The following is a 12,556-nucleotide window of genomic DNA, read 5'->3' as shown; positions in this document are numbered from 1 at the left end:
GTCTCTTCCAACCTAGAAATTCTGTGATTCTGTGATTCTGTGATTCTGTGATTATTTACAGGAACTCAGAGCTATTCAATAATCACAGGCAAACATGACATCTTATTCCATGTATCTTGAAACCATAAAGAATGTTTTTCATATGTATCTATATATACAAGAATGACAAATAAAAGGCTTGAGAAGATAATTTCTGCAGAATAACTGAATACTTTAAGCAAAAAAAGGTAACTAGAAAGGAGTGGGTGGGCAAAGGCAAGAATTATTTGCCAATAATAACGTATATGTGAAGAAAGGAAATGACTGGTGGTATGAACTATTCATTGAGCTACTGAGAACAGTCCAAAACAGCTAATTTTATCTCAGAGAAGACAGAAGAGTATGTAACAAATCTGTTTAACTAAAATGGGTACTTATAATACCTTAATGCTTTTAGTATTCCATAGTACAACTGCATCTTATTATAATTAGCAGAAACAAGGGAGAGAAGGTATGATAATGTGTTGGCTTAATGGCAATTTCAGGTTGGAAATTAGGAGAAATTTCTTCTTAGAGAGTAATTAGGCATTGTAACAAGTTGCCCAGAGAGGTGGTGGAGTCACCCTTCCTGGGGGTGTTTAACAAAAGGTTGGATGTGGTGCTTAAGGACATGGTTTAGTGGGTGATGTTGGTGGTTGGAGGACTGTTGGACCAGATGATCTGGGAGGTGTTTTCCAACCGTAGTGATTCTATGATTCTTATGCTGGTGGGCAGTTGAACCCCACACAGCTGCTCATTCACTGTCTGGTGGGATGGGAGAGATAATCAGAAGGGCAAAACTGATAAAACTCATGGCTTGAGATAAATAGTGTTTAATATATGAAGCAGAGTGGTGCAAGCAAAGCAAAACAAAATAAGGATTCATTCACTACTTCCCATCATCTGGCAGATGTTCAGTCACTTCCAGGAAAGCAGGGCTTCATCTCATGTAACAGTTACTTGAGAAGACAGATTCCATCATTCAAATGTTCCCTCCTTTCACCTTCCTTTTCCCAGATTTTATTGCTGACCATAATGTCATATGGTATGGAACATATGGTCAGTTGGGTCCGTCTGTCCCAGCATGTACCCTCCCAAATTCTTGTGCAGCCCAAGCCTACTCACTGTAGGGGCAGAGTGAGAAACAGAGAAGGTCTTGACTCTCTGTAAGCACTATTCAACAATAGCTAAAACTTTGGCAAGTTATCAACACTGTTTTGGTCAAAAATCCCCCAAATAACACCATAACTGGTACTATGAATTAAATTACCTCCATCTCAGACAAAACAAGTCTACATTAAAACAAATAATATAAAATCAGTAAGTTTGGTTCTGGTGACAGAGAAATTAATTGCATTATAAAGAAATTAAATGGACTTCTTAAAACAAAACAAACAAACAAAAAACAAAAACAAACAAACAAAAAAAACAGCCACAACTTGAATTACACCAAAACCTCCAAAGTACAGCACCTGTTAACTGAATCTCAGTTAGAAAAACCAAATTATTATCTTGGGATTATGTACAGTCCATACTGTACACTGTTTCTCTGTTGGTTAATGTACAGACTCCCCATCCAGCTATCAGAAGTATGCTTTATATTCCCTGGAAGTCCAGCCAATGCAGCTGCCAGAGGCTAAGCAACAAGCTTTGAGAAGGCAAGCTGACAAGCCCTCCCAGGAAGTACTTACAGATGCACTCCTAGATCCTGCTTGGTGAATAGAAAGAATAACCAAATAGTAATTTTCCTATCTAACCAAAATCACAGTTTGTCTAAAATCAACTGGAGGGAATAAATGTGACTAGCTGCAGTGACAGACCAGAAGTCCAAACAGATTTTCTGCATTGCTAACTGCAACAGATACATTTTTCACCCTATGATAGAATCCAACAGTGATCAATATGCCATTCAAAGTTGGTCTGCAGCGATATGAGGCATCTTTTCCTAACCATGTTACCAATTTCAAGTTGTAGAATACTTCAAGTGTCAGGGCTGCCTTGTCAAACAGAAGTATAATCACTGTAATAAAATAAGGCATATAAATGTTGCAGTGTCATAACATATTCCCATGAAATACAGAATGATTTGTCATCCAGGCACAAGCAAATAAATACATATTTTTCCTTTAATTTAACAAAATACTTCAAAGGAAGATATCAGATAACTTTGGGCAGTGTAAGGAAATAAGCTTTACATATTTACACCAGTAATTACACCTCACGCCAAGAATTTAATGAAAGAAATATTGCATAAAATTGTTTCCAGTGAAAGAGCTTCACCACCAGCTATAGAAAAGATTAAAGTTGGTGTTGTTTCTTTTTAAATATTGCCCAAGAGCAGTAGATATAGATCTTTTTCATCAAAACATGGCTTGGTTCATGAAATTAAATACATTTCCATAAGCAAGCTTGATAACTGTGATTAACAGTTATAAGTAGATGGTAATTACAGATAAATTGATATAATATGCATATTTTACAAATGAGTTTGTATTTTTTGAATGTTCTTATTATTGCGATGCAATGATTCTAACATACCATGTCTTAAAAAAAGTCTATCTGCAACTGAAGAAAAATATACCTCATAGATGGTGTACAGATTAACAGGTTTTCTAAGATGTACAGGCTGTCTAAGAGAATACATAATGAAGGACAGGCAACACAACTGACACATTTTCAAGTTTTCAAAGCAAAAATATCTGTGAAAAAATCAGTTAACCTTGTACAGAGATCCCAACATAATCATGTAGATAATAACTGAAGTAGATTATAACTATTAGCATAACTAGAGTAAAGGTGCCTTTAGTTTGGGAGTATAATGCTGTAGGAAATCCCAGTGTGTTTTGCAGGTGCTCTTTTCTTAAGAAACAGGTATGACAAATTAGTCACCCATAGTCTTTATTTTATTGCCAATTACATCAGCATTATTTTATTGTTATTAAAGTGAACTGCATGAATCTGGTCTAAGTCATTCTTGGTTATATTTGGCCTGGGTATATGACTTTGTGACTGCTTACTAAATCTGGATTCAACAACTGGTTAAGAATGACAGCAGCCCAGATTAATTTGGTTGAAAGAAAAAAATGTTATTAATTTTTTATGCTAATATATATAAGGTATAATGTATGCAAACAGTGTGCAGTTTGCCTGAAATGTTGTCACTGTACCTTAACAGGCATCACCTTTACGGTTTCAGTCCTGAGTTACTCTTTAAAAAGGACTGTCAATTAAGTTGAATTTGATGAAATTGTGTGGTAGGTTTTGAGGTTCAATTTTACTGAACTTTTACATAGTGCTTTACTACAACTTATTTTCATTGTCAAATAGGGATTGCAATTCTGCTCTTATAGTCCTCTTGCACATAAATTCCTTCATGTTATTTCTCCAAGGATTCACATTTAGTTATAGTACACACACAAGTTGCCACTTGTCCTTTTAAATTTACTCAGGATCTATATAAAGTTGTGCTTTACTAAAGTAGATGAACCTTTTTGAAAGCTGAAAGGTGTGATGAGAAAAACAGAGTAGAAAACTGTGAATCAAAAATCCAAATCAAAATCCCCAAAATTCAGTAATAAAGATGTAAGAAGGGCAACAGACTAAGACTAAGGACTACCCACTTTTACTGCAGTGTTACTAGTCATGGGGAAAATCACTTCAGTTTCCTAAACCTAAGATTTCCCAGCTTAAGCTCTGTTACAAGAGACTGGTACCTCTAATAAAGTGTTCATCCTACCTGTACTCATCTTGCCCCTGCAACTACTAGGGAAATTTCTAGGGAAAGCAATACTTAATATATCCAACCATTTTCTGATTATTTTGTTTACAGCAATGGCAATTGCACTTAAAAACCAAAGAAACCAAAGCAAAACAAAACAAAACAGAAACTACTGGACTTTCTGGATCAGATGAGTGCTTATTTTGCTACTGCAAAAACACACACATACCTAAAGCACATTGTATAATTGCTCTTAATATAAATCAGAAACACCATTATAGTACATGTAAAGAAATATTTTATATTTTATATGGATAAAATAGAAATATCTATCAATTGAAATAACATATAATACAAGTGATGAGTAGCACGGGAGTAATGCAAAAATGGTTTTTGAAACTCCAGGAAGAAGGTTGTCATAGAAACAGTCGGGTTAGATATCTTTTTGTTCCTACCGTTTTATTTAGTTGCTGCTTAGTCTTTATGTTCTTTTAATAAATTAATCTTCCTCAAGTCATTCATGATTTTATATATCTCAAAACAAAATGCTATGCTAAGAACCTTTCAGATTCAATGACTAATGGCATATTCATATATACTGAAACATACAAAAATGAAAACTTCCATTTTACTCCCACACTCAGTCAGTTGAAAGATTAAAAGAGAAAGATGAGTAAAAGAGTTAGTCACTCTCTCCATAAAAGGCTATCATGGCATTCCAGACTACTTTGCCGAGACTGAAATGAAGGAAAAAGAAAACATGCATAAACAGTCTCCCAAATTTTGAAATGCTTAAATTACTTTATTCTACATGAATTTAATGTGAACTAAAGTGGTTAATTAACAGAACTCATTTATAAAAGTAAAAAGAAAGGAGATTTAAAATTTAAACAAGTAAACATGTAAGTGTCAAGTTAATCAGAAAAGGAACATCAATAGTAGGAAAAAATAAAAAATAAAAAAAACCTTGCTAACTGACCTTACTGCAATAAACAGAAGTTTAATTAGTCAGTGTGAGCATACCTCCCACCAATAAGTTTCTAAATATTAATTATCATCAAACAAAAGAAGGGGTAAGTACCATTGGGAAAAGAATGGGAAGAGCAACAGTGACACATCTTCAGAAAACAACCTGAAGTAATGAACGTAAAACAAACATAAAAGCAAAGAAAGTAATAGTGTTTCAATGCAATATAATTGTCAGTGACCAAAATATCAAACCTGAAGACTGAGTTGCATTAAAAGAAGTAGCATGTACAATGAAGTAACACAACAATAAAATACACAGGAAATGAATGCTGTTTTTCAGAACAATAATAAATCTAAAACTCACCATTGAGTTTTTTTTTTTTTTTATGATAAAAATGCTGATTTATTAAATGTTTTGTGGACACATTAATCTTACCAAATTGTAAAGCAAAGCATAGGTTCAAATACTGTACTGGGTTTCCTCATCAGTTATCTGCCCTTCAGGTTTCTTGACAAACCCTGTGAAGAATTGTATTCACCCTGTGTTGACCCAACATCATATTAGAATCTTTATCACATATTGAATATCATATACTAGCTACATATCATCACTGAAATTCCATTGTCTTCCTCTTCCTCTGCCATTCCTTCCATTGACGAGGATGGCATTAGGTTGTGCTTCTATTACACTAAATTTGGAATACAAATTAATCAATACTCATCAATTCTTCTGTTTCTTATGAAAAAGATCACAGAGGGACTGTGTGTGAGGGAAACAGATACAGTTGTAGTGTCTATCATATTTTCCTTAGTACTTGTAGTTATGGTGGGATGTTTTCTCCACTCCAATGGAACAGGCAGGAGCTTGTTTCTTCCTAATAGAATTAATGGAAAACATCTTCCTAGGCTGTATTATTTAGCAATGCAAGACTTCTAATTCCCTGGAATTCCTTGCTTGGTTAGTCCCATCTTCCAGACATATCTCCTGCCAAAGGTGTAGCACTTGTTTCTGTCCAAGTACCGAGCAGAAGGTTTCTCTAGGGGCTTTTCATCCGGCTCATAGTGCTTTATGTATTATTATTAGGTTACTTGCACCATATTTCAAGAATCTTAAACATAATTTCTCATGTTAACAATATAATTGGCTAACCTGGACTTAAATATTTTAGAACTGTCTTGCTATAAATTTTGTCCAAGACATACTTGAGGAGGTTATGGTGATAAAGAAACCTATTTTTACTTTTCTTTCATTAAATCTGCTGATTCCCAAGACTAGTGCTTCTGTCTGTGTGGTGGTTGACCTTAACGAGCTGCCAGATCCCCATCCAGCCACTTTCTCACCCTCACCTCCCACCCCCTCAACATGATAGGGTTGTTAAAAAATCTTAGGGTCAAGAGAAAGACAGAGAGAGATCACTTACCAATTCCTATTGTCGGCAAAACAGACTTTACTGGGGGAAGATTAATTTAATTTATTGCCAAATAAAACAGAGCAGGACAGTGAGAAAAAACTCCAGCACATCCTCCTCCTTTTTCTCAGGCTCAACTTCACCCTTTTATTCCCAATTCCTCTACTCTACCCCACAGAACTGGGGGAGAGGAAATGGGGCACTGTAGTCAGGCCAAAACAGTTCCTCTTTGCCACTTCTCCCTCATCACACTTCACCCCTACTCCAACATCAGTCTTTACTACAGGCTACAGTCCTTCAGGATACACCTACTCCAGCATGGGCCCTCTCCATAGCCTGCAGCTCTTCAAAAACTGCTCCAACATGGGTCTTTCCCATGGGCTACAATGTTTCAGGAAAAGACTGCTTGTGTATGAACTCCTCTCCACATGCTGCAAATCTTGTCAGGAGCCTGCTCTAGCATGGGCCACAGATCTGTCAAGAAATACCAGCCTCCTCTGGTGTGGGGCTGCATGGGTTGCAGTGTGGATAACTGCTCCACCACTCGTCTCTCAATGGGCTGCAGGGGAATCTTTGTTCTGGCACCTGCAGTACTTCCTCACTTGCTTCTTCTGACCTAATGCTGGCAGCGTTGTTTCTTACTCCTGTCTCCACCTGGCATTCCTTAAACACATTTCCCAGAGGCACCTCCATCTTGGCTGCCAGGCCCACCCATGTCCTCCAGTGGGGCCATTGGAGCCAGCAAGAATGTGCTGGGGCCGGCAGGGGGCAGACCCGGCCTCTCCTCACAGAGGCCACCCATGCAGCCTCTCCACTGCCAACACCTTTCCACTTACACCCAATACACTTTGCACAATCCAGACTTCTGAATCTCTCTGGCCTAGGTATCTAAAGAATAAGTAGTGAGTCTGGTGTGCCTCAATTTCTCATCACTAAAATTTTATCTTTTTCAATTATGTGTTGAGTTATGTGCTTTAAATTCATGAGCCACATTCCATGAAGACTGGAAATTTGCCTATACACAAGAAACTCATGCCTGTCGCACAATGCCGGTGTGCACAGTCTGCACACCGTGGTTCATATATTGAATGGGAGGTAGAGATCATCAGGCTTACCTGCTTTTCCAGAAGCTACTCTGTTAGAAAAGAATTAGTATAGACAGGCAGCTGACATTCAGAGGGTGTATTCTTTACACCCTCAACAGCCCTTTAGCAGGATGCAGTCAACGTTGTATATATATATATATACACTAAAGAAATTAACAGTAGGTAATCATACACCATAATCAACCAATTCTGTTTGCCAGCTAAATTGAAATACTATTCTCTAAAACAGCAAAGTTCAAATATAAAAGGAGCTTGTAACATCTCCTGTATAAGGTCTAAGACTCAGGAGAATATACTAAAAGCCATATGAGCAGTAACCAGTGACGCAATCTGTATTATTATAAAATGACTTTCCTGTTGAACACTTTCAAAGGGTGTTTAAATTTACAGATGTTAACCTGAAAGCAATACAGGCCTTCTGCACAGAGATAGAAGGAAGGACTTAGTGATGCTACAAAATATCTAAAGACATTGTCCAATTCCATTTCATCTATATTATGTTACTATGGTACTCTTTTATTTCTTGAGATGCGAACAAATTTATACTCTATCACAGAAGCAGAGTCCCACAGGAGTCCCCTAATTAAAGTAACATATACCTTTTTTTTTTTAATGGGTGGGGTTCTTATGCTGTGATACAAAATTAAGACTATACTACAAAAAAAAAAAAAAAAAAAGGAAAGAAAATAAGAAAAAAAAGAAGGAAAGGAAAAAAAAAAGCTGGTAACAACCAAACCCAAATACTTAAACGGAAGGAGTTTTCTCTAGTTATGCATTTTTAAAAACTAAGGCTTTAGTTAACATCAGGTCTCCACCAATGCTCAGAAACATTATGTGAAGCAGTGATTATTAAATGTTATTTCATCTTAAGCAGGCTGGAGTTGTAAGTAATTTCTAAGAAATATCTCAGATGTACTGTAGGAAAATTTTTAAAGCTGCTGAAAAGAGATTTGTCATACAAAAATAATAACTGACAGAAACTAATAATGGGTAAGGTATATTTCCATAAAATCAGTACATACAAATTAAGTGTATATATTTTAGATGTGTTAAATACATATAGTTCTTCAGTTTTCTTATCCAGGGAGAGCAATCTCAAGGACAGAAAAACTATGTAAGTTTGTAAACTAAAACAATGAACATAGGTCATTTTCAGTCATTTTACATGACTGTGTAAGAATAAGAAGTGTTTACAGTAGATCTATCCATTTAAGATGGCATACCTAAACTGGTACCAAGGATTCAGGTGAAGGTTGCAGTTAGAATTTGGATTTGGATGAGCAGAAGCCAGAGATCAGAAGCTTCTGCTCAACACCTTTTGCCATCAACATCATTCTACAGCTTATATTAGCAAACCAATATTTTGACAAACTTGAGGTATTAAAATATATTGTTTAAAAATGCTCTCTGGAGCAACAAAGAATTTTCAGTAGATTTTTTTGCATCATGGTTCACTGCTTTAGCCCTCAAGCCATTATTCTTTTATAGATGAACAATTTCCTTAGTGGTGTTCTCTTTGTTGAAAAAAATTAGTTTTTTTGTTTTGTTTTGTTTTGTTTTGTTTCGTTTTGTTTGCTTTGGTTTGGTTTGGTTTCTGTTTTTCTCACATGCTCAGACTTGCAAGAGAGTTTTCCTGATTTCACCTGAGACAGAACAGGTATGAAGACTGGTGTGCAAACTTTTCTCTTATTTTGTACTTAATTATTACTTCTTATATTAAAGGAGGGAGGTCATATTTGTATAACTGAAGGGAACATACACATTTTCTTTCAAAAATTTTGTGAATTTCCTCAGTTTTTTTTTTTGTTTGTTTGTTTGTTTGTTTTTTCTTTTTTTAAGAGTGGAGAAATATGATTTTCTACTTTTGTGTCAAGGTTGAAACATGATTTCATAAAAGACATACTGTATGAACTACTATTAATCAATTTAGTAGTTTGGTATTTATGTTGCTGTTGTAAGTGCAGAGGTTGTTAGTGCATCTGTGAATTCAAGCTAGGCTAATCTCTTGAGCCATCAGAGGTATTAATACTGATGTCCAGCTAACACTAGCTAAATTGTCAAAGATAATCTAGTTTCCTTGCATTTAGGTGGAGAGGACACTCTTACTCATAGTTCAGATAGAATATTTTCTGAAGACTTAAGCTATGAAGTCTTAATAAAAAAATAAAAATTCAGTAAAAATAATTAAAATTTTAATTTTCAGTAACAGCAGTTGTTTTCCGTAAAGGGGTCAGAATCTGGTCCTAAAATTCTAAAGCAAATTTTAACAAACTTAAGTAATTAATGGCAATAATGCTTTAAATCTACCAAAGTATTTGATATACCTAAACAAATTATTTTCCAAAAACTGTATTTAAATTTTCAACGTCTATTTCTTACTATTCTATTTGTGAGGCCACACCAATAGCACTATGTCCAGTTCTGATCCTCTTATGAGCAAAACCTACTTATTTTCACACATTCAATATGACACTAGATTTTACTGAAAGTATGGAAGCATAAGTTGTCATTTTTCACTTAAGAATTAGTTAGAATTAGTTGCTTTGTTTTATGAAGTGATGTTCTTATTAGGACCAAGCCAACAGTAAAAATATCCAGTAACATAGTGACTTTTATTTTTAGGCAATTTACAGACATTAGCTATTTAATCATTGCAATATATCTGTGAGATGGTTACTTTTATTTATCTACAGCTTCATCTGAAGAATATGAACTGGGAATATTAGTTAATTTACCGAAGGGCACAAAGGGTATCTGTATCTGTATTTAGATTAAAACTCATCTTTTCAGCTCATTGTGAAGTGCGCATGTCACTAAACATTATTATTATTATTTATTTATTTTTTTTTTGCCATCTCTAATTCAAGTTCCATAATGTTAATAATGTAGTTGCAAATGCTAGTACAGAAAATCTTCATTCTTTTCCAAAAATAACTGACCATTTATACAGATCACCTCTGGTTCACTAGGAGTTACTTGATCCTTTGATAATGATGAAGAATCACTGCTATTCACAGCATTTTAGTAGTCATTAGGATGAAACTCATAGTTTATATTGTATGTATGTCCATTACATAAACCTCATTGTTCATAATAAATCCCTGTATTAACCTCAGAGGCGCAGCAAAAATGAATGAATAGCTAGAGACACTCAAACCATTTATGCACACACCAAGAATAATAATAAAAAAAATATTGGATAAAGCCTGTAAACAGTGACTGACATCTTTAACGGAAGAGGCACAAAGGATCTGCTGAGAGAATGTCACAATAATTTGCTCTCCTATCAATGACACACATTCTGCCATGTGAAAAGCAATCTCCTTTCAGATCTGTACAAGGAGGTGCAGGATGCTGCTGTCTAAAATTCCACCGTACTCAACAGTATTAACAAACACCAATAAGAACTAAATGTGGGATAGCAAAGCAGTATATTGAATGTGAGTATCACCATCTCAGAACAAAGGAAATAATGTTTGTGCTAATTTTAACTACAGACCTAATTCAGCAACATGTGCCTATATGAAGCACCAAATATGAAAGTGTAGTCTTGTGTTTGAAGATATAACTCAGTGTTGTCTCCAGTTTCAAACTCAACAGGATACTACTCAAAGCATTTAAGGCTCTTTTTATATTAAGCATATTAAAGTGCTTTTACAAACAATTGTTTTTCTTATGAGGGATGGTTAGAGATGTGTTTCAGTATTCTGACATTTCCAGGTTTTACTGATGGCTGTCAGTTTTTCCTCTAAACACCTTAGTACTTCTGTAAGCCTTCTCAGACTATGCTTGTATAAAAACAGGTTTTCTGGCCATGTTTTCCACAGTAACGTCTGTAAATGCACATGTCAAAACCTATTCAGAGTTTATCAGTAATTTCCTATTGGTATATACCAATAAATAACAGTGAATTTACCACTCTTAAATTTCTACTCCAGGTTCCTTTGGCCACTGTGCTTTTAAAAACTGGAGAAAGGCTGGAAAGGCTGTTGATCCTGGCCAGAGGATTTTTAATCTCAGGAATCTACAAACATACACCCTTCCCCTTTTCTATGTTTTCTTAATCTGCATATAATAGCATGCAAAATCACAAATTATACAGTATATATAATTGGCAAAGAAAAATTTGCAACATCATATTTCTCTCTTCCTTTATTTTGTTGTAGATTTTTACACTGTGTTGCTGCCTGGCCTGATTTATCTTATAAATCCTTTATAGTCCGCACCATTATCTGCCAGTCTCATACAATATCTTGGATACTTAAGGGTACCTCATGTGTAACAAAATGAACGTGCTCAGGCAACCCGATTAAGCTCATGCATACTTTAGAGCGGTGCTTGATTCTTTCAGGTATGAGTAATGCAGCCAGCAGAACTGATTCCCAAAGACAGGGATTTTTGATATTTGTAAAATTTCAACTTTTTCTTGCTGCCAACTTACAAATTTCATCAAGATGTGTTGCTATAAAGTCAAATATATAACCAGATACTAAACTATTGGAAATCTCCAATTCTGTCATATGTCTTTAATGTATGTTACAGTATTTCAATGGCTTTTTACAAAATACATTTTTTTTTTTTTTTTAATACAAACAATCACTTATTTATTAAAAATGGTTGCCCACCTCCCAAGGTCAGGTTGGATGGGTCTTTGAGCAACCTGGTCTAGTGGGAGATGTCCCTTACCATGGCTGTGGGGTTGGAATTAGATGATCTTTTAGATCGCTTCCAACCCAAACCATTCCATGATTCTATGAAAATTGGTCATAGACAAATTGCCATGGACACTAACTGATGAAATTTTCATTTTCCTCAGTCTAAATAACTATATCTGTACCTTTCAAAATGTAAGGAAAGTGCTTTTGCCATATGAGATTTCATAACACACAAGATATAAACATGGAACTTACACACTATACCAAATTAACAATTGTATAAAAAATTTCAAATGCTTACCGAGGGGGCAATTGCATTTGAATCCATTTATGTGTTCTTCACAGGTTCCTCCATTCCAACAGTTTCCATCTAGACACTCATTCATGAGAACAGAACATGTTTCTCCTGGAATTTTATATTAAAATAAATAATAAAAATGCTGATCTGTTCAAATTATAGGGACATATTTATAATGGAAAAGGACTATCAGAATGTCATAGACTGAATTTTGACCTCACTGGCACACCTAGTAGAGCACACAGGGACGCTGGTAGGCATCCTTTATGTCATGAATTTTTCTACTTCATTCATTACAAGAGTCCATTTTGACAGGCAATATTGGAAGCATGACAATCCAGAAAATAGAGAGCTTTCCTAGAGAAGATTCACACAATCCTGGA

General features: G+C 35.2%; 1 protein-coding gene across 1 annotated transcript in view; it reads right to left on the bottom strand.

Moving 5' to 3' along the window:
* EYS (eyes shut homolog) overlaps positions 1-12,556 on the bottom strand; it is an 883,205-nt gene that overhangs the window by 653,848 nt on the left and 216,801 nt on the right. Inside the window, exon 12 of the mRNA XM_035323172.1 lies at positions 12,177-12,281. Within this exon, the coding sequence (XP_035179063.1) occupies positions 12,177-12,281 (105 nt within the window). The remainder of the gene's footprint in view (positions 1-12,176; positions 12,282-12,556) is intronic.

This window comes from Oxyura jamaicensis, chromosome 3, assembly GCF_011077185.1.
Source record: "Oxyura jamaicensis isolate SHBP4307 breed ruddy duck chromosome 3, BPBGC_Ojam_1.0, whole genome shotgun sequence".
Classification (NCBI taxonomy): domain Eukaryota; kingdom Metazoa; phylum Chordata; class Aves; order Anseriformes; family Anatidae; genus Oxyura; species Oxyura jamaicensis.
Note: the sequence above shows the minus strand (reverse complement) of the source record. Positions and strands in the feature narration are given on the sequence as shown.